The sequence below is a fragment of the Harpia harpyja genome, chromosome 16 (assembly GCF_026419915.1).
Source record: "Harpia harpyja isolate bHarHar1 chromosome 16, bHarHar1 primary haplotype, whole genome shotgun sequence".
Taxonomy (NCBI): domain Eukaryota; kingdom Metazoa; phylum Chordata; class Aves; order Accipitriformes; family Accipitridae; genus Harpia; species Harpia harpyja.
In genome coordinates, this window is record NC_068955.1 from 8425082 (window position 1) to 8445679 (window position 20598).

General features: G+C 44.2%; 1 protein-coding gene across 7 annotated transcripts; it reads left to right on the plus strand.

The window, feature by feature from the left end:
• Nucleotides 1-2203: 2203 nt before the first annotated feature.
• On the plus strand, nucleotides 2204-19088 carry HTR1D (5-hydroxytryptamine receptor 1D). Of its 7 annotated transcripts, none has more exons than XM_052811684.1 (5): nucleotides 10927-13422; nucleotides 14209-14262; nucleotides 14471-14511; nucleotides 15959-16178; nucleotides 16275-19088. In XM_052811684.1, the coding sequence occupies exon 5, from the start codon at nucleotides 17255-17257 to the stop codon at nucleotides 18389-18391; it is 1137 nt and encodes a 378-aa protein (XP_052667644.1). In that variant the 5' UTR covers nucleotides 10927-13422; nucleotides 14209-14262; nucleotides 14471-14511; nucleotides 15959-16178; nucleotides 16275-17254; the 3' UTR covers nucleotides 18392-19088. The 7 variants fall into 7 exon arrangements, with proteins under 7 accessions (XP_052667639.1, XP_052667643.1, XP_052667644.1 ...); XM_052811681.1 differs by having other exon boundaries at nucleotides 16396-19088; XM_052811679.1 differs by lacking the exon at nucleotides 10927-13422 and adding an exon at nucleotides 2204-2317 and having other exon boundaries at nucleotides 15959-19088.
• Nucleotides 19089-20598: the final 1510 nt, after the last annotated feature.

Below are 20598 nucleotides of genomic sequence, written 5' to 3' on the forward strand. Positions count from 1 at the left end.
GACTCGTTTCAAAGGCTCCTTTATCTGTAGATCTTCCTGTCACACGGGTGCACATTCTTACTGTCTCTGGGCATGTGCACAAATTCTGTCTGTGTATCCACCACGCCCAAAAAAAAAAAAAGATAACTTATCTCAAAAAAGAATAGTTGCATTATTTTTCTAAACAGGACATTCAACACAGGAAATTAAATACAACACTGAGTTTGACCTTATAAAGCATGAGTGAAACGAGCTATAGCTGTTATTAGGCAAGAGAGTGGCTGGATGATCAAAGTCAGAGGGAGAAGAAAAATGTATTTTTTCTTTTTTCTTAAATACCTGAAGACCAGTTTGCACCCCAAAATTCTCTCTGGTTTTCCCAGTCAGCCTAAGGAAAACCACCAGACATTTCCTTTTTCTGCATGGAGTGAATGTTTCTGAAAAATATCTAACATCTGTGAAGCCCTGGCATGGGAGACCAGACCAACGACTTTACAGCAAATGTTTTTCCTGTGCTATGAGGAATCTGTCCTCTGCCTACAGCATGCAAGTTCCCCAGTCAGGCTGAGTGACTGGCAGGACAGCAGTAGCTGGTTCGGGGTGGCCGCAGACCTCAGACCAGCTCGCACTCTCTGCTGCAAAGCTCTGCAAGATTCTCTGAAGTATCTCTTGCCCTGAGAGGGGAATTTATTCTTCAGCTGGAGATATAAAAGAGCCAACCTCTTTCCTTGCACATTGTATCACACCAAACACATTTCCACCCATGAAAAAACACCCACATTGTTTGGAAGGAAAATAAACTGAGAGGCATCTTCTCTAGACTTTCAAAGAAAATCTATTGTAGCTACATTTGCCTCAGTCTGTCTCTAGGAAATTCTGGAGGCTCAAAAGATTCACCACATATCATCTCCCAGCCTGGAAGTGAAGTGATGCTGCAGGGAATTATTATTTCTTTTGTATAAGATTCACACCATGGTGGTGCAGTTTGAAAAGCCCCCATTTTCCTCTCATTCTTAAGTGAGGTTGTAGCTTTATGACTTACACAATACCCAGCCTCTTCTTTGGGTTTAAAAACATGTTCTAAGTCCTGAATTGCAATGGAGAATAGATAAAATGCTGCTGTTCCTAGCAGTAGCCAGCTATTTGAGGTGCTGAAGTTGGGACAACTTTGGAGAGAGCATAACATTTCTTCTGAGACTGACCTCAGGGCAGCTACAGCAGACTGGCTCAGAGTCACAAACTTTTTGCGTGTTAATGAGTTTCAGACCATCACATTGAGACAACATGGTGTAGACAGCAGAGCCTGGCTATCAGCAGTAGTAAGTATTCAAAACCGATGCGATTGTTTTCTGAAAATAACACAATATGTAAATTAGCTGCCAGAGGGAGCTGGAGACAGCTGGTTGGCAATGGTTAATTTAAAATCTATTTAAGGCCAAACGATACTGCAAAGGGACTGTGACTTCAGCATTGCTCTTTCAAGACCTTGGCTCTATTTGAATTGCTTTTATACAAACGTTTTGTCTAGTGTGAACGAAGTTACCACTTCATCGAAAAAACAGCTTTCATTTCTCATTAGCAACTAAAACCAGCTTAAAAACACTAACTGCATCTCCCAGAAGAGCTGGAATTAACACTCTGGGTCTCTGAGGTTTGGGTGCGGGATGTCTGCACTGCTAGAGGGGTACGAGCCCAAGTCGGAGGTAAGCCCATACAAGCGTCGCCTGCCGCAGTCCGGCAAGCCCATCCAGCGAAGCTCTCAGCCCACATTTACTCTTGGCGGTAGATGATGCCCTGTTGCCCTTCAGGGCATCATCATGATCTTGCCTGGTTACTTATCTTTCGATCACCCGAAATAACGCGAGGGTCTGCGACACGGCAGCCTGCCAGAGCCGTGTTTCACGGCACTGGGGTCAAGGCCCAGGCTGGCGCAGCACGGTCCGGTGCGAGGACCACCCCGGAGGAGGGCCGCAAACCCCATCCCCGTCCCCCCTCGCCGGGGCAGCGCGGCCCCGGCGCCCACCCCCGGAGCCGGGGCTCCCCTCTCCAGGCGCCGCGGGCGCGTCCCGGGGGGCTGGGGCCGGTGTCGCTGGCGGCGCGGGGGCCGCTCGCTGCCCCGACCCAGCCCGACGGGCAGAGCCCCGGCCCGGCCCCCGGGGCCGAGCCGCCGCCGCCGCCGCCGCCGCCGCGCCCGAGGAGCGGCCGGGCCCCGCGGCGCCGAGCGGAGCGGGACGCGCGGCGGCGGCGCAGGCGAGCCCAGCCGGGGCCGCCGGTATTTAGGGCGGGCGCTGCCAGAGCCGGGCGAGAGCGGGCGGGCGCGGGACGGCGGGGACGGCAGGTGAGTGCCGGCCGGCGGGGCGATGCCGGCGGGGCGATGCCGGGGCGATGCCTCCGCGCCGACGGGGCGGGCTCCCGCCGCCGTTCGGCCCGGCCGGGCGGGGGGGGCGCCCGCGGGGCCCCGGTTGAAGTTGGTTTCCCCACGGCCCCGCCGGAGGGGACGGGGCGCTCGGGGCTTCCCCGCCGGCGCCCCGACGCTGCGGCCGCGGCTGGACCGTGCCCCGGCGGCTGTGGGGACAAGCCGGCCACCGCCCCGCGACCCGCCGCCGGAGGCCGGTGCCGGCGCGGGAGCGGGGAGCAGGGGGCCGGGGGCCGGGAGCGGGGCGGGCAGGAGGTGGAGGCCGGGGTCTTCGGCGGCATCGCCCCGGCTCGATGGGCGCCGGTGGATGGGGCGAGGAAAGCTCCCGCGTCGGCATCGCCCTCCCGAGCCCCGGCTGAGCGCGGAGAGCGGGGATGCAGGCGGCGCCGGTCATGGGCGTTTATCGTGCAAGTTTATCTTGAAGGGAGGCTTTGCTCTCACGGGCAATTTAAATGGGTATTGCAGGTCTCTTCCTCCAGGTACAGGGTGATATTGGGTAAATGAAGGCACCGCTTTAAAAGTGTAAATTTCTGTGGATTGCTCTGGGGAAAGCTTTGGGTGACGGCGGCTCTGAGATTTGTCTTGTTACGGTCGTCCCAGCATTATCCCACACCATTCTGGTTTGCATACCACGAGTGACCCAGCTGCCTGGCTTCTTCCTCACTCCTTCTTCACATATGGTGGTGACCAAATGTCACCTCCATTTAGGTGCTAGCACACAGCCAGGAGTCTCGCAGTCACGTTGTGCTCCTGGAGTCCTCACCCTTCCATGCTTGTGTACCTGCCTGGATGCAAGCCAGGATTTCCAGGGCAAAGCCCACTGTTTTCTCACTTATAGCCAGTGGACTGCCACCATGTCACAGGTTGCAGCAAATTATGAATGTGAACCACTTTGGGGATGAGCTTTGGTACTACAGCAAAGAGCAGGAGCCAGCCAAGGACAGGGACTGCCAGCATTGCCCTGTGATCATGAGATGGTCCTGATTTTTCCAGGATACTGTGGGCAGCAATGCATGAGACTTGAACAAGGACTTCAAGGAGAATAACGTTTCCCCCCAAAGACAAAGACAGTCCCTTTCCCAGTTGTGAGCCTGACGTAAACCCCAAGGAAGAAACTCCCTTTGCAAAGCTAAGTGGACAACTGACTTCAGAGTGGTAGGAATTACTTTGCCAGTAATTGTAACTTCCTCATTGCAGGAACTGTTGCCAATGGAGCGTTAAACAGATTATTCCAGGAAGCAATGGCTGGGATCTGTGAGGTTTCTCAAGACAAATTTGCTTTTGTTTTTCATGTTCTCCCCAAAGTTAAGGTGGCATCATAACAAAGGATTTAGGCTGTACATCATGATTTAGGCTGTACATCATGCATGCTTCTCAAATATTAAAATGACCAAATATCAAGCAAATTGTCAATCTGTTGTTTTTCATGTAACATTTTCTGGCTTTCCCATCTACCCCCAGATCCTGATGGTTTCAGAGTAGCATCCTCACCAGTCATCAATCATCCATCTTTCCTGAAATTACAGATTGTTCTGTCCCCTTTGCAGCTGATGGTCACTCCCTATATCACACTTCTGATGGACTGGGAGGAGATTGAGCATGTGTAATGCAGGCGTGTGTGAGTACATGGCAGAGAATAAGGAAATTTTAAAAAAAAGAAACCTCTGCAGTGTGAACAATGCTGGTTTGCAGCTTTCTTAGAAATCTGGGAAGTATATTTCTCAAATTGAGACATGTCAGAATGCAGGAAGATGTGAGGGGCCTGGCTACTTTCAGTGTCTAACACAGAGTAAGCATGATGGCAGTGCTCACCTAAATGTGGAACAAACACCAATGGCAAAGATCACTCTCTTCTGGAATGTACACAGCAAGGCAAAGCAGTCATCTTGGAGCCGTTTGCCTAGCTAGAGTTGTCCTACATACAGCTCTGAGGGGAACCATCCTGATATAATAAGTTAGCATAAAAAATGGACTGTTTTTTCCTCTGCCTTTTGAGTAAAGATTCCTTTCTGCCCCCTTGGTGATGCACTCAGAGATGCATGTCAAGAGAGATACCTTTCAGAGTGCACACAAATTATGATCCACCCTCCATGATCCCCAGAGTTGCAGTGCAGGACCCATCTGAGATGTTCCTTCTGTCTGTCCTGCCAGCTCCCAACCTGACCATTACTGACCCTATATAAGCACAGAGACATTGTGCAGAGGAGAACTTAGAAATTTTACCATCTCTGAGCTCATTGAAATTGGGGTGGCTAGAGGAGTTTATTCTAAACCAGGGAAAAAATAAGCATCATCATTGCTATCAACACTGTAGTCAGAGCAATAACTGTTCAGCTTCTTATTTGCCTATGTTTCTATAGCTGGAGAGCTCTTAAGAGGTCATATACGGGAATGCTACTTTACAGTGCCTTACAAATGTTCAGGAATAAAAGGAACAAGCATTGTATGTCAGGGGACCCTGTGTCTGTATCCAAGGAAGTGAGTAAGAAGGCAGAGGAGTGTAGTGTGAGAGTGCAGTGAGAGAGGAGGGTAGAGAATTAGTAAGGAACAACACTCAGAAAGCCAGGACATGTGAAAAATGCTGCTGGGGTTGGTGCAGTTGTCTATAAAGAGAACATTTTGGTACAGTGCTCCTACCTGGCACGATCATGGGGAGTTCCTTCCTCCTGTTCATGCTCTGAAATAGTGGAGGCTGGGGGCTCTGGTGCCCAGATGACACCCAGTGACAGTTGCTACAATCAACTGTGTCATTCCTCACCAGTCTGTGCTTGAAGGCAATAAAAATTATCTTAATTCCTCTGCCCACATGGAGCACCACAATACCACAGTGCTGAGTCCTGAGCCAGTTCCAGATCTGAACTGTGATGTTCTGCAAAGCTTGCACTGTCTTGGGTTTTTGTTCATTTTGAATTGGCTAATTTTACAGTGTATTGCAGTCGAAAAAAAATCTTATGTTTTGCACCATTTTACACAGGGCAGACTTGTCTAATCCATTTTGCTCTCCAGTGCTGAATTGGTTATTGGAAATCACATTCCAGAAAGATTGTTTGACCTGTCCTTAAAGACTTTCTATGATGGAGATGTCACAGCATCCCCAAGCAATACTTTAAGAGTTTCACTACCCTTACCATCTGGAAGGTTCTCCTAATGGCTCAGTCTTCCTTGCTGCGGTTAAATCCCTCTCCTTTCAGTGGTATTAGTCACAGGCATGCGGAGCGGACTATTCCTTCCTGTTCTGCAGCAGGCTTTCATGTATATAAAGACTGTTGAACATCTCCTTCAGCTGTGTCCTTTCTAGCCCAGACAGTCCTGTTCATTCAGTTTGTTCCCATACCTTCACTTTTCTGATGATTCTCACTGCTTTCCTCTGATCTCTTTCTGTGTGGTCCGTATTTTCTTGGGAACCAGTGCCCAAAGCTGAACGCAGGGCTCCCAATTGGCCTCATCCAAGGTGAACAGAACAAAATCTATTTGAGGTGTTATTCCTAGTTACACACCTGCCAAGGTCTTTGCCGTTTTGCTGGGGTACAATATCACTGACACTGCTGACAGTGGATGTTGGTCCTACACTATGCAGAGCTTTTACCAAGCTGGTTACTCTCCATCACACAATAAAACAGCTGCTCATTTCTACCTGAACTAAATATCTTGCACTTGTTCTTAGACTTGTGTTTAAGCTTCTTAATCCTGTTCCCTAGTGTGCTGGAACCCCTCCAGTGTCATTCCACTGGATGAAGCATGCCATCCACTTCATGACCCAAACCATTACTGAAAGTACCAACTTCTGGGCCTCCTTGTTCCCACCACGGTAGAATTGCTGTGTGTTTCATTCTGCATGTGTGTAGGTTAAATCCCTGTGTGCTCTCTGACACATCTAGCTGCCAACTAGACGTTGTTCAAGCAAAAGTTATTCCCAGTTTCTTCCTGAATTGCCTCTGGGACAGAGAGTAAGGGGAAGCAGGGTGGATGAGTGCTTCTTCCAAGAAGTGCAAGACCATGTTTCTTCAAAAGTGCATTCTGAATTTATTTACTAGGTGAGGAAGTGCTGCATGACAGGTCAGTGTGCTGCCTTCTGAAGCTACCTCATTCTCTGTGTTGGCAATAAGGGGGTATGCTCTGATTAAATGTCTATAGTTAGGCAGATCAATTCTACCATCATAGCTTGCATTTTTAATGCTTGACTGTTTATTTAAGTGCAAGTATTAACACACCAACCAATGCTTTCCAAAACCCTCTACAGGCAAAGCTGTAGGATACTTTCTGGAAAAAATATAATTCTTCTTGACTTCTGGACTGGAGGAAAGGTCAGGCAAGGAAAAATGGCTAAAACGTAAAAGTGAAACTTGGTGCATTATGTATGGCCCTGAGACATCCTAGTAGACCACTGTGCTCAGAGATGAAGTCTCATGGGAATGGCTGAGCACGCTGAAACCAAGTTAAATAAAGCAACAATGGGTGATCCGCAGAGCACAGTGCAGTGCTGAACTGAGCAAAAATAGTTTGCATGAGACCTGCAAGAACTTTTCCTTCTTTGCATCTCTTTCCAGCACTTATTGTTATAGATTCCAGCTGATTTTAAAAGTGCCAAGGTTTGAGCACTGAGGGCTTCTTCGAATGCACTGGGCTTTTCCAGAGCACTCAGTGTGAGCCTAATTCCCATTGTTCCATTGAATGAATGCTAACATTTTGTTGGCTTAAAAATAAAGGAATTAGAACATCATTAAACACTTGGAAAAGTCCCCTAGTCTGAAAACAGTCTAGAGGCACTCTGTAGGAAGCTGTAACAGTGATTCCCCATCCTTTTCTAAACAGGCTCTAGTACTTCAGGGCAGGTACTCAGGAGACCCCTGACTGATCTCCTGTCCTTGCTCCAGTTCTCCTGCTACCCACCACTGCTTCCAGACTCCAGGCAAAGCTGATAGGTTCAAGCTATCAGGGCTTTTAAGTGCTAACATCACTCCAGGCTTCCTTTGCAGGTACTGGAAAAAAATGGGCACCACCTAAAACAGGCTTCTAGGACAGGAGGGAAAAGTAATCTCCATAGAGGGAGCCTGAGATGATTAGCCACTCTTTAGATGTCAGATGTGCCAGGTCAGGCCTTCTGCATCAGTTAGACCATCCAGATCAGAGCCAGTGTCACTCTGCTTGTCCCAGATCCCACCTTGCAGGCACTTGGACATAGTCTACATTACAATCTCACACCCAACTGTATTTCATTGGCTCTTACAATTCCACGTATTATATGACATCAAGTAATAATGAGGGAGGAAACGTGAGAGAGAAAAAGTTTATTGGAGATTTTGCATTGTGCATGTTTGTTATCAGAGATTTTACAGCTGAGGGAGTCTAGGTAATGCCAGAGCTAAGTGCTCTAGCCCCTGCTCCCTCCAAAGAAATTATTGGTAACTTACTGTGGAGTATGTTTTTGCAGTGTAGTATTTGCCAGCATCACTGCCCACTAAATCCCAACCTTTCTTGTTGATATTTAGTTATATTAAGTAATATTTAGTTATAAGGTGTAACAGCAGTTGTAACTTGGTAGTTAACAATAGGCTGGGTAGCTAGTACATGTTGGCTGTGTATAAAGGCAAGAGAGAAAAAATAGCAATACTTTATTGAAAGCTGAGCAAAAAATAAAAGGTGGGGAGAAGGGAGAAAAGGTATTAAACATTGCCAATATTTGCTTGCCAATTGTCATATTTGCTTGTTTAGAATGGGAAATATTTTGTATACAATTTATCATACGGAGTACTGTTCCCTGTATCAAAGAAACAAAATAGGCATACCTGATTTGCTTTGAAATAGTCACAATAATCCTAGCATTAGAGATTTAGTTGTGCTGCATAAACCATGCTGGAATGAACATACACAGCGTCTACTTCTCTAGAAGCATGAACTCTTTTGTACCAGCTCCCCTTACAGTCAATAAAGAGAGATGCTCATCCCTAAATGGCTCAGCTGCCTGTCCGGGCTGACCAGCTCTGGCTGGGTTTTAGATGTCTAAGTGGACTGTGTTGAATCCCACCTTAACTTTGTTGTTTTGTGATGCATGACTGAAGTAGGGGCCAAGGAGGGGAATGTTGAAAACAGGGCTCATATTACTGATTTCATAACCGGTGGAAAATGTTATATCCATAGCAAACAGAACTGATACATCAGTATAAACCTAATGTAATAAAACAAAGAAAATAACTTTTTTCTAATGAAAGGCTTAGATAATGTACAGTTCATTGTATCACAACTAACACAATACAGTGTTATTGATCAACAGTTAATCTATACTTATGGTATTTGAGGTTTGTAATTTCCCCATGTTGGTTGGACAACTCATTAAATGCAACAGCACACTGAATTCCGAAACACTGTTGAAGACATCTCAGAGCAAAGAAAGGTCAGGAGGGTGCAAACTAGCTATGACTGGAGTATTAGAGCTCTGTTTCTTGAAATATGTTCCAGTATTAAAAAGTTGTTTGGTGTTGATGCGAAGTACACCTGAGATCTCAAAAGCATCTTGAATTATCAGAATAACCAGTCTAGCCAGTAACAAAGTAGCCTTGCTACTCCCTAAACACATGAGAAATTCAGGTGCAGACTCATGCTCTTATTGATTCAGCTCAGAGTCTGAAGAATTTTAATCATTTATTCTCCTAACACCTGCAAAAATCAGGAATCAGGATCCTGTGTAAAATGTCAGGGTGGAATCAGTCAGTGAAAACTACTCCCCAAATGCATGGAGGTGTGAGTAGAGCTGGGTATGTGTCTAGATGTCTACACTGGCTGGTGTCTACAGGTGTGTGCACTACCTGCCTGGCATGTAGGTAGGAGGAATTCACCCTTCATGCTATGCTATGAGAGGCACCCACTGAGCTGTGGCCAAATGAGAGCCTGCACTGGGGGCAGGACCCTGATCTGGCAGCCCAGAGCACCCAGCCCTGGTTGGAGGCTGTCGGAGAGGGAGAGGAGGCTGAGACTGAGCAGTACCTCTTTCCTCCTGCCAGCAAAAGTGGTCCTGCGCTCTGCAAACCTGAACCTTGCTCCTCCCTGGCTGGAGCATGAGACAATGGAGGAGCTGGAACCAGAGGTGTAAAGAACATCACTCTGCCACGTACATCAGTGGGTGAGAATAGAGGAGCAATGAAAGACTTTGTCATAAACGCTGCATGGCTTTCCTGTGGCCTTGAGGGTTGCCGCTTCCTGCAGGTGATCTTCGCTTCTCCTTCTAGCTTGTGATCCTTGCTTGAGCAGAAAACAAATGAGCAATTGCAGTCGTGCTCATCCCTCTCCCCCAGGGACACGGCAGCTTGTCTCAGGGCAACAGGGACACTTTTGTAGATTCCCCTTGTTTTGCTCTGAGTTTAGCTTTTGTAGCCAATGTTGAAATCATCTCCTCATCATATGAGGACACTTACTTCTATTCTAGATACTCTGCTTTCTTTTCAAGGTGCTAACTGTAAGTTCGAATGGCACATTAGCTTGTGCATAATGGACAGCAAGTAACCAAGCTCACATTACAGTTCTTAAACTAACGCCCCCCCCCCCCCAACTTTTCTTCTTTATTTGTGATGGCAGTGTGACAGACTTTTCAGTACATAGTGCAGCCTAATCCTACTTTATTGTGCAAGGTGCATATATATTTTATTTCCTGTCAGGTTTATTCTATCTTATTTATAGCTTTTGCAAAATGTTATGTATTTCAGGCAGCTTAATCCAAGGCTAGGAAACTGGTTAGGACTGTGGTTACTTTTGAGGCATATCCAGTCCTTTATACTGATGCATGCAAACCTACTCACATTACATTTTACAGATTTTACCAATTTTTCACTTTTACACAGACTCTACCTTTCCTGTGGATCTCATTTTTCAGTGCAATACACTATGGCATTGCCTTGTTTTTTTTCCCAGAAGCTGCATCCTGTTTTGATTATGATCTATGGACTTGCACATTCTTATAGCTTATTCTAAAGGTATTTCACCATGTTTGAACAGGGTTCTCATCTCCAAGTTGGACTCCACAGACACTCTTACGCTGCATGCTTGAGTCAAGTGTCCTAAATATGCAAGAACGTATTCAAAAATTTCTCCCTCTTTCGAGTTCTATGAAATGTATCTTTCAAAGGTGTGATTCCTGTTAGGAGTGCCATCTGGTGTTTGTCAGCTTACACAGGGAGTAGCTTTATTACTGGTCAAGGTTTCAGCATGATAGAATATACCTGTTTTATTTAGGCAAGATAGCAGCAGATTGTACATTTAAATGAAAAATTAGAATTAGTTACAAGAAGATGGGAGACCAAATGGATTTTCAGTAGTTTGCTGAAACTTAGCTCTTTTCTCAGCCATCCCTTTGCAATTCCCCTGGTTTTTACCCAGCTACAAGGGGAGAGAATGAATTCTCTAATTCCTCTAACTTCAGTGTGAACTTAAAGGAAATGTTCAACTTATTAGAACACATTTCATCTTGTTCTTTTTTTTTCCTTGTTCTATTCAGTGAAAGAGCAAATTCTGTATTTTCATTTCAACATACTTATTTTTGTATACACTTATTTACCTCACTGACACCAATCTGCCTGGGTGCACCAAAGCATTCTCTTAGCAGCTGAGCTTGTCAGAAAGTGTTTTCAGCTGCACCATAAAATTGCTGTCTGCAGGAATCGCCCTGTTCTCCAGAAATAGTAGCTGTGCTCTGGAAGAGACAGAAATGTGTCATGACTGTTTACACTCGGGACTAAGTATCTTCGGCAATCCTTGGTGGTCGCTCTCCCTGCAGGGCTGCAGCTCCGTGTCCGCGTGATGGCACTTGGTTGTAACGCGCTGTCAGTCCCACGCAGCCTCCTGCTTGCAAGTTTACCTGCCTTGTCACAGCCTGGCGCTTGCTTTCTCCTCTGACTTAACCAGGCTAGAGACCCTCTCCTGCTGCCTTGCCCTTACTGTGTCAGTTTAACTGCAGAGCTGGAACACCAAGTATCTTTTCAAAAGAAGTACCTGGTTTTACGTAAGGACCCTGAACTGTGAAGCAATCCCAGTGGTTATCACTAACAGCTAAAGTGTGTTCTCTTTTCACATTGAATATGTGCCTCGCTTCACCTTCCAGACCCTGAACTGAGCCTTCTGCTAAGTTAAATAGCACTGCACTGTCTAAAATTGTCTCTCCATTTAAATACTCTTTCCTTCTTTTTGATGAATGAAAAAGAATCTCCCCAATCTCTCCAGGACATCAAGGTATCATTACACACCTCCTCACCTCTTGGACTTTCCAAGTAACCACTGAATGTGGACCCAGGAACTGACCAAAAGGTCCCTCCCCATGCAACCTTTGGTACTGTTGGAGGTGTATAAATGAGGGACATGGTCAGCCCAGGTCACATCTAGGGTGAAGGAGAGTGGCAGCTGCTGAGGGCAGTCCTGGTCTCTGGTGGTCCTTCAGTGAGGAGGTGCTGTTCTCTCCCCACTGGCTACAGAAGAGGCTCTGGTGACTGCGCTGCTTGCTGTGATTGTATCATCACTGTCAAGTATCTTCACTCCAGGGTCACTCTGTGCCATCGTTTCTCATCATCCTCACTGCATGGGTCTAAGTTTGCCCCATCCTCCCTTGACTGCCAAACCTGCATGCCACTCTGGGAATGGTAGTGTGGATAAATCACAGGGACAGTAGCATGAATAAAGCAAGGACAGGTTTGGCCTCCTTTGCTCCATGCTTTGTAGAAAGCCTTGCCTGCAAGTATCCAACACAGCCCTGCAGTTTACCCCAAACTATGCATTGTACGTCACACGTGCTGTGCTGTGAAAACCTCACTCTGGTAGGCTGCGGCACCACCTTAGATTTATTTCAGACACTTTGAACTGAAAAAATACCCACAGCCCATGGCCAAGGAGACCAGGTGAAGCCCAAGAAGAGATGGGCCAAGGACAGTGCTGATGCAGCCAACTCACCTGAGAGGATTTCCATCTTGAAGAAGTGTGGGCGAAAAACATACCATGTCTTGCCTGGTGGGAGGCCAGAGGCATGACACGGGCTGATGCCTTCAGCACTGTAAACATAACTGCAGGCACACAGCTAACAGCCTGCAATTACCCAGACTGTAAATTGCACATACTGAAGACAATAATACTATCTAGATATGATAACATCATCAGGTTCTACTCAATACTCCTCATGCTCCAGACATCATGTAAACTGTGCCTAGGCAATATGTCCCACTGGGAGATTGCTCTCAGCTGAAGGTGCTGGATGGCCTCTTCCTCCTTCTGGGCTCTGAGTGTGTCAGATGTGTATGTCTATACATTTGTGTTCTGTTTTCCTTAATATGCAACTATATGTATGACCTTGTACTTGTCTTAATTTAATGACTGCTTGAGATTTAATGTTATTTTTCTTCAGTGTGTGTAGTTTAAGCAAACAAATTTTTTTTTTTTTTGTCAACAGGAAAATCATTTATCTTTTTTCAGGATTTTTTCTTGAGTAAAAGGTAACTTAATTGAAATATTAAATTATTGGGAAGACATTCATTTTGTCTAAATGGTAACTATAATTCATTACATCCTAACATACTAATTCTAACTGGAGTCCCATTACTAATTTTTTTTTATTATATCAAAGGTAGTGATCACCAACTCACACAAATTAAGTAACAGTAACAGGCATCGCAGGGAAGTACATTCAAATGAACTTTTAAAAGCAGATTCAGAGTCCCTGATTCCTAAACACATATTTAAGCTACATTGTGTTCTCAGTAGTCCATTGAATTTAATAGTTACTTATAGTATATGAAGTCATATCATTAAGCAAATGCATAAGTCATTGCAATAGAGGGGCTATAGATTTTAAGAAACTTTTATGACCATCCTATCTGACCTTGTGCACATCCCCAAGCAGACCACTGCCTTCCAGTTTCATTCATGGAGCCCAGGGGCTTCCAACCAGCTGAAGTGGATCACAGTTCTGTTTAGATACTAAACTGTGTTGGTTTTTTTTTTTAATTTTGCATATTTACAGTTCATACGTTATACTGCGTAGTGGCACCTTACTGCTTGTAAGCGAAGGATTATTTTGACTAATTATTCTGCATAAGTCTGTAGTCCCTGGTGATAATTTAGCACATGGGGAATATATTTTAATGTCAGCACAGCAAACATCCAGAATAAAGCTCTAAGTAGGGAACAAAAATTATGTGAGTCCCATGCACTCTCATAATCTGTTTTAATCTGAAACCAATGAGTAATATTGACTAGCTGCCTTGCATGGTTATTGATACATCTCTGATAGATGCTGCCCTACCAATCAGAATGGATAACAGCTGCTCAATATGCTATATGTATTTCTTGGTGAATGACTCACAATCAAAAGACTTTTTCTGTATGCACAAGTGCATGATTTTATTAAACTTAAGAATATATGCTATTAAGGTTTTGAAGACCCCAGCAGAAATCCTACAAGATGTGTCTGTTGTGGGGTTCAGAAACGTGACCTGGAGTTACTTCTAAAAATTACTTTCAGTCATGATAGCCTTATTTGTGGTGCAGGAAACAGCCAATGCACTCTTTCTGAGTACATGATAAATAACTGACTTGGAGAATTTTTGTAAAAAAATGGTTCTTTTCCTTTGGTGATCACATCACAGGAAAACATCATTTATTTATAAAAATTAATTCAGTAACTCAGTATCTGTTGAGGCATTGTTTGGTTTCAGCAAGACTTTCTCCCAGTGTCAGGCTGTCCTGTTTACTGGTATGTTGAAGATTAATAATTCATTTGAACTCTGGACTAGTTAATTTGACTGAAAATACCATGTTTCACATCAGATTTTTTTTTTCCACAGTCATTGACAGCAGTTGGAAGCAATAGGACTACTAATAGGCTTGTTCATATACGGGTGGGTGGGTGATGTGCACTTCATTTTATTTCACATTGCTGGAATTGTTCTAACACTGAACAATGGCTGATACTTGCAATATATGGGAAAGGCTCGATATCACTTTTCTCAGTAACTGAAATCAAGATTGGACTTGGCTTTAGTTTTTAAGTAATACAGTCATTGTCTTTAATATTGCTAATCAATCTGTCTGGTGGTTTTGGTTTAGATTTTCTCCTGCGTGGGATGTGTGATCAGCCCAGTGTTCAGGTAAAGAGGTTTCTTAGACTCTAAAAGTGACAACTCTATCACTGAGTCAGAGAGTTAAAGGGATGGTAAAGGTATGGGGAAAAAAACAACAGGGACAATGAAGGAAATTTCTCACACAGAAGCTAGATTAACTTTAGCATCCGTGTTCACTGAAGAGAATTTGGAGGATGTTTAGTGGAACCTTTATTTCTGGCCAAAGCGAACCATAACGAATCTTCACTATCGGACAGTGCTCAGCTAAAGAGTTCGATGCAACTCAAGATCCAAAGTGCAATGGTATCAGCAGGGTGTTCAGCCTCTACTTAAAACTCCCCTTGCACCTGCCAACTGCAAGACAGCTGCTGTGGTACCAGTTTCCAAAGAGATCTGGGCAACTGCTTATCCATAAGCCTGATGTCTGTACCTAGCCAGTTTGCAGAAATTATAATAAATAATAGTATTATTGTACACATAGTAAATATGGTGTTTTGGGGAACAGTCTTTTGTAAAGGTAAGTTATGCCTCACAAATCTGTTGAAGTAATTAAGAAAAGCTGATGAGTATATGGATTGAGTGAAGTCCAACTGATATAATTACTTGGACTTTAAGGAGACTTTAAGTGATCTGGAAAGTACATGAATGGGGTGATGACATCTGCTGAAGAAACAAAGCTTTTCAGGGTAATAAAGACAAGGACTGACTGTGCAGACTTGTAAAGAACCTTAGTTAAAAAGTGGGAGAAGGAATACAATACAGATAGATGTAAAAAGTGAGCAAACAGGAAAAATGCTGATGTTGCCACTCATGGCTTTGGAATTATATTAATTGGGACTGTTCTGTGGAAATGTCAAATCAGTGCTATATAATGATTAAAAAAGCAAAGTAAATCTCAGGAATCATTAGGAAAGAAATTGAGAAGAGAACAGAAAATACGATTATGCTGCAGTATAAATCTATGGTGCATCCACATCTTCAACACTGTTTGTGGTTCTGGTCTCTCTGTCTCAAAAAGAATGTATCAGAGTTGGGAAAGCATCAGAAAAAGTCAGCAGGGTTGAGCTGAACGTATGGGCCATTGTTGGAGACAGGTGACTGGATTTGATGGACTTTGGTCACTATCGCCATTCTTACGTGCAAAAATTCTTATAAGTTGAAAATTTGCTCAGTGTGACAAAAATGGTCATTAGGAAAAGAGGTTAGCCTTACTGGAAAAAAAAATCAAGAAAGTAATAGTCTAGTGTGAAATATGAGACTCTTCTAGGTCCCCTTATTGGAAAAATACACCTCAAAAGAAAAAGCATGGCTAAAAATAAGTTTGACTCACAGAAGGTGGATGTTTATAAAAAAATCAAACATGCAAAACCAAGAAGTGTTGTTTCTTATGTTAGGATTCAGGAGCTCAAGAGAGGCTGTTTGACACCAAAGTGTTAGTGTTTCACGTAGAATATGTGATGCTCTTTCTCCACAGATTCCTAACCGGTGACTCTCAGTTCTGTGTCAGATGGCATGAAACTGTACCAGTTATGACTGATAGAGGCGTTTTTCCTCAATGGTTGGGAGGAGGCTTGCCTGGTGATTATCTTCTTGGAGAAGTTTGGTGTCTCTCCTTGTAGCCCTCACAGCATGCTTCAAAGCTGTTCATGACCCATATTCAGGATCTCTTTCAAGAAGGCTTGGGCTCGCATAATGTAAGTGACATTCTGGTACTCAGGGGGCAGATCTGAGTGAAAGGTCGCAAGGAAATCTGTCTGAGGATGTTTTCTTCAGGTTTGTAAAGATTTCAGGGTACACTAAATGAATCTAAAGAAAAGTATGGAAAGGCTGTAGACTGTATACTGTGATACCTCAACTTCCACAACTCTTGTATCACCATTCTGGACTAAAACATTCACTTTCTTTTTCCAGATCCCCTTAACCAGTCTATTCTTCGTCTTTTGAGGGAATCACCACTCCACAAGTGCGTGCATTACAATCATTCACCATGTGCATAAGGAACACCTCAGTACTTGGAACATGCTGTGAGCTTCAGTGCCAGCGTATTGAATTCTGATACTCAACACCTGACTTCAGCATTTGAAGACTGAGTGTTGAAGAGAAAATCTGAATGGTCTGGAGGAATAAATGAAAATAGAGCTCTGCACTTTTCAAAAAGAGGTCTTGATTTACAAATCTGGCAGAAATTATGTTTACAGAAGGAATCCAGACAGTATTGTTTTATATCTTGGGTACTCTACTAATAAAGTGTCCCTTATAAATATCAAAAATGCGACATTCAGCTATTAGAGAGGAAGGGAAAATACTCCTGAGGATAGCTTTGTTCCAAGCACAGGGGCATCAATTGTATGCCCAGATGTTTTCAGCCTCTCACTCTTCAGTATTGACTTATGCAGCTTTGCAGAAAATTAGTTCAGAAAGGAGGTGTGAATAAAAGATAATAAAGAAAGATTTAGTCATCTGCAAGATGTAAATGAAAACCACCTAAATTCCCACCACTTACAGTACCACTTGTCATATACCAGAATCATGTCTGCATGATTATGTTAACATTTTGCTTTAACAATGATGTCATTGATGTGATGTGATGGAAAGTCTAGCTTAGGAGAGTACCTCATCTACTGTGTAAGCTGAAGTTTTCAACAAGTTAATATTTCTTCAGTGTTGGACTCTAGTATGAAACATTCTATTTCAGCAAAAAAGTAAGCATCTTTCTTCATCATCCCAGAAAGATTACACTGGAAAGTGAAAAGTGAAATCAGAGCAGAGGATGACTCAGTATAACCATTCAGCAGAGCTCTCTCTCCAGAGCTCAGCAAATAAGTCATTAAATTTCACTGAAACACCACTGGCTTTGGATGAAAGGACACTATTAGGGATGAAGATTTCACTGTCAGTCCTTCTGTCTGTTATAACTTTGGCAACGATCCTTGCAAACATTTTTGTTGTTATTACAATTTTTCTGACTAGAAAGCTCCACACACCTGCAAATTACCTCATTGGCTCCTTGGCAGTGACTGATCTTTTAGTGTCTGTCCTGGTAATGCCCATCAGTATTGCTTACACTGTCACCCACACGTGGGCCTTTGGCCAAGTGTTGTGTGATATCTGGTTATCATCAGACATCACGTGCTGCACAGCCTCAATCCTACACCTCTGTGTTATTGCACTGGACAGATACTGGGCTATCACAGATGCTTTGGAATATGCCAAACGCCGGACTGCTGGCCGAGCAGCGCTCATGATTGCTGTGGTCTGGATGATATCTATTAGTATTTCTGTGCCACCATTTTTCTGGAGGCAAGTGAAAGCTCATGAAGAAATTGCAAAGTGTACTGTGAACACAGATCAAATTTCCTACACAATTTATTCCACTTGTGGAGCTTTCTACATCCCGACTGTGCTCCTTCTGATATTGTATGGTAGAATTTATGTAGCAGCTCGATCCAGGATTCTGAAGCCGCCCTCATTATATGGGAAACGTTTTACTACTGCACACCTGATTACCGGCTCTGCTGGGTCTTCCCTCTGCTCCATTAATGCCAGCCTTCATGAAGGGCATTCTGATTCAGGTCGATCCCCCATATTTATCAATCATGTTAAAATAAAACTTGCAGATAGTGTCCTGGAAAGGAAAAGAATTTCTGCTGCAAGAGAAAGGAAAGCTACCAAAACTTTAGGCATTATTCTGGGAGCTTTCATTTTCTGCTGGCTGCCTTTTTTTGTCATGTCCTTAGTCCTACCAATCTGCCAAGATGCTTGTTGGTTTCATCCCATCCTACTGGACTTTTTTACATGGTTAGGTTACTTAAACTCATTGATCAATCCAGTCATTTATACAGCTTTTAATGAAGAATTTAAACAGGCTTTCCAAAAACTAATACATTTCAAAAAGTGTTCATCTTGAGCCTCTCTTGTTGTGTTACTGACCCTTATGGAGTCTTGCAGCCTACCTGGAAACTTTCTGTGCTTTTACACTGCTGCTACCCTGTGCTGTGCATGTAACTGGGAACTTCTTGCCAATTTGGTACTTTCTGTCTGGAATTCTGTATCCCATAACAGAAATCGTCTGTGGTCCATGCAGTGATTGTTTGTGTATATAAGATCAACACATGAAGTAAGCTTTGTAACAAGTGAAGGAGTGTGAACCAGAGAGCTGAGTTTGTATGATGAGATGACACATATTATCCAAAGCTGCCATGCCTTTCTAACCTGATGGGAGGAAAAATGTGTGCATATTTGCAGGATGTCAGTATTTCTGCTGTATATTATTAACAATTTATGTAGGCTGAGAAAATTTCTGGGGAACAGGATCTGATGTCTACATTTTCTATGGCATGTATCCTATCCATTTGAAATTGATAAAACCTGTAATTTTTTCAGAAGTTGTATGACAGCCTGACTCTAAGCAGCAGGGCATAGAAGGCATAGCGTGTATGTAAGTTCTGTGGATATTTCACAAATACTGCATCTGAAGCTATGCTTTTGGTGAACTGTAGAAAGAAGACAATTTATTTGAAAAAATTTTTACATGTTTTATCATGAATAGAATAGCCAGTGCAGAAATACCACAAAATAAATAGCATGAAAATTATTGAAAAGTACCTTGATCTTATATTTCTGTTATTTAATTTTTTGCATGCACAAATTGAAAGAGGAAAATATGGTTAGTGCCAGTGTGGAATGACTGGGACCTCAAAAAAGAGCCAGAAGGTTCACTCCCTGGTGACAAGAAATGAGGAGTTAGAGAGGAGAGAATGAAGTGACGTATCAAGGAAAACTTTCTTAGTGATTAAGGTTGTTGGGGTGGATGTGACATCACTGTCTCTGAAAGTCTTTAAGAACTAGTCAAACAAACATCTGTCAGAGATCACAATGTCAGGACCCTCCAATGGGGCTGTGGAGAGTGGAGCAGGTCCCCTCTAACCTGCACTTCTCTGTCTCTGGGATTATTTCCCCCATTCGGCAGGTGGGAAGCTGGCACATGGAGGTCTTAGTTGAAGTCTTGGACAGGACAGCACACCAAGTCGTGCAGCCCAAATTTCATGCAACTTTTTAGAGTCTCTGGGCATTTTTACAGCAGAAGCGTCATGTCCATACTGCATATGAGCAGCATACATTGCTTTGAAAGAGTTACCCCATCATCCTTCTGACTGCCCTTCCATCTCTCAGCCTGCCCAAATTCATCTCCACCATCCACTACTGTGACCATCCCAACACACTCCACCACAGCCCAGGTCCACGACAGCTCTTCAGCCTCTCCTTTGCATTTGCTGCAGAGTCTTGTAGCTTATTCCTGTTGCTGGTGCCTCTGCTGAGGACCGGACTATAAAGTAATGCCCCAGGACCACCCACATGTTGCAGAATCAGGCAGAGCAGTTGTGTAGGTCACAGAATTGTAGTCCTCTCTCTCACAGTACACACCTAGGGCAATTAGGGCTGCCCTGTTTGGGACACAGCTCCTCTCCCCTCCCAAGAGTGAGCTGATCTAGCTTAGCCCAGCTCAAGAGATTTTCATGGCAGCACTACCTGGCCATGTCCATGCAGTCTGCTTCCACAGTGTGTCCAGAGTGCCCACTGGCAGTAGTGTTCTCTCACCTGTGCTCACTCCTGAACTGTGCTTGTGCATTGCCTGGGGGCATGGGAAGTGACACGGGCCACAGCGACATTCGGAAATGCATGAACCGTTAACTAGTGTAGACATCTGAGTTCTCACACCTGAGGCCAGGCCCTGGCACTATTTAATTTGCTGTTATAGACATAACCTGTGTGAAGAGGTAGTGTACAACTTGGAGCTCCAGGCTCCCTTCTGGGCTGCCATCCTGATGTCCAGGCCACTCACAGCTTCTACCATTGTTGGACAGATGGTGTGGCACCGCCAGTCTGGTGTTGGTCTGGTGGTAGCTGAGGTATGTAGACATCACAGAAGGTTGGTATAACCACCTCTGCCAGAATAATGGGATATACAGTCTCATCTTGGGCCTGCAGCAGGGGACCTGTGTGACTACATGAATTCAAAAAGATACAACTCCAGGATCCTGCAAGGTCTTGTCACTCAAAGAATCATTTGTGGAGACTGGGGGAAAGTCTCTTAGCTTAACATAGGACATTGCA

Coding starts and splice junctions, on each gene's coding strand:
- HTR1D (XM_052811679.1), top strand. CDS start 17,255: ATGACTCAGTATAACCATTCAGCAGAGCTCTCTCTCCAGAGCTCAGCA.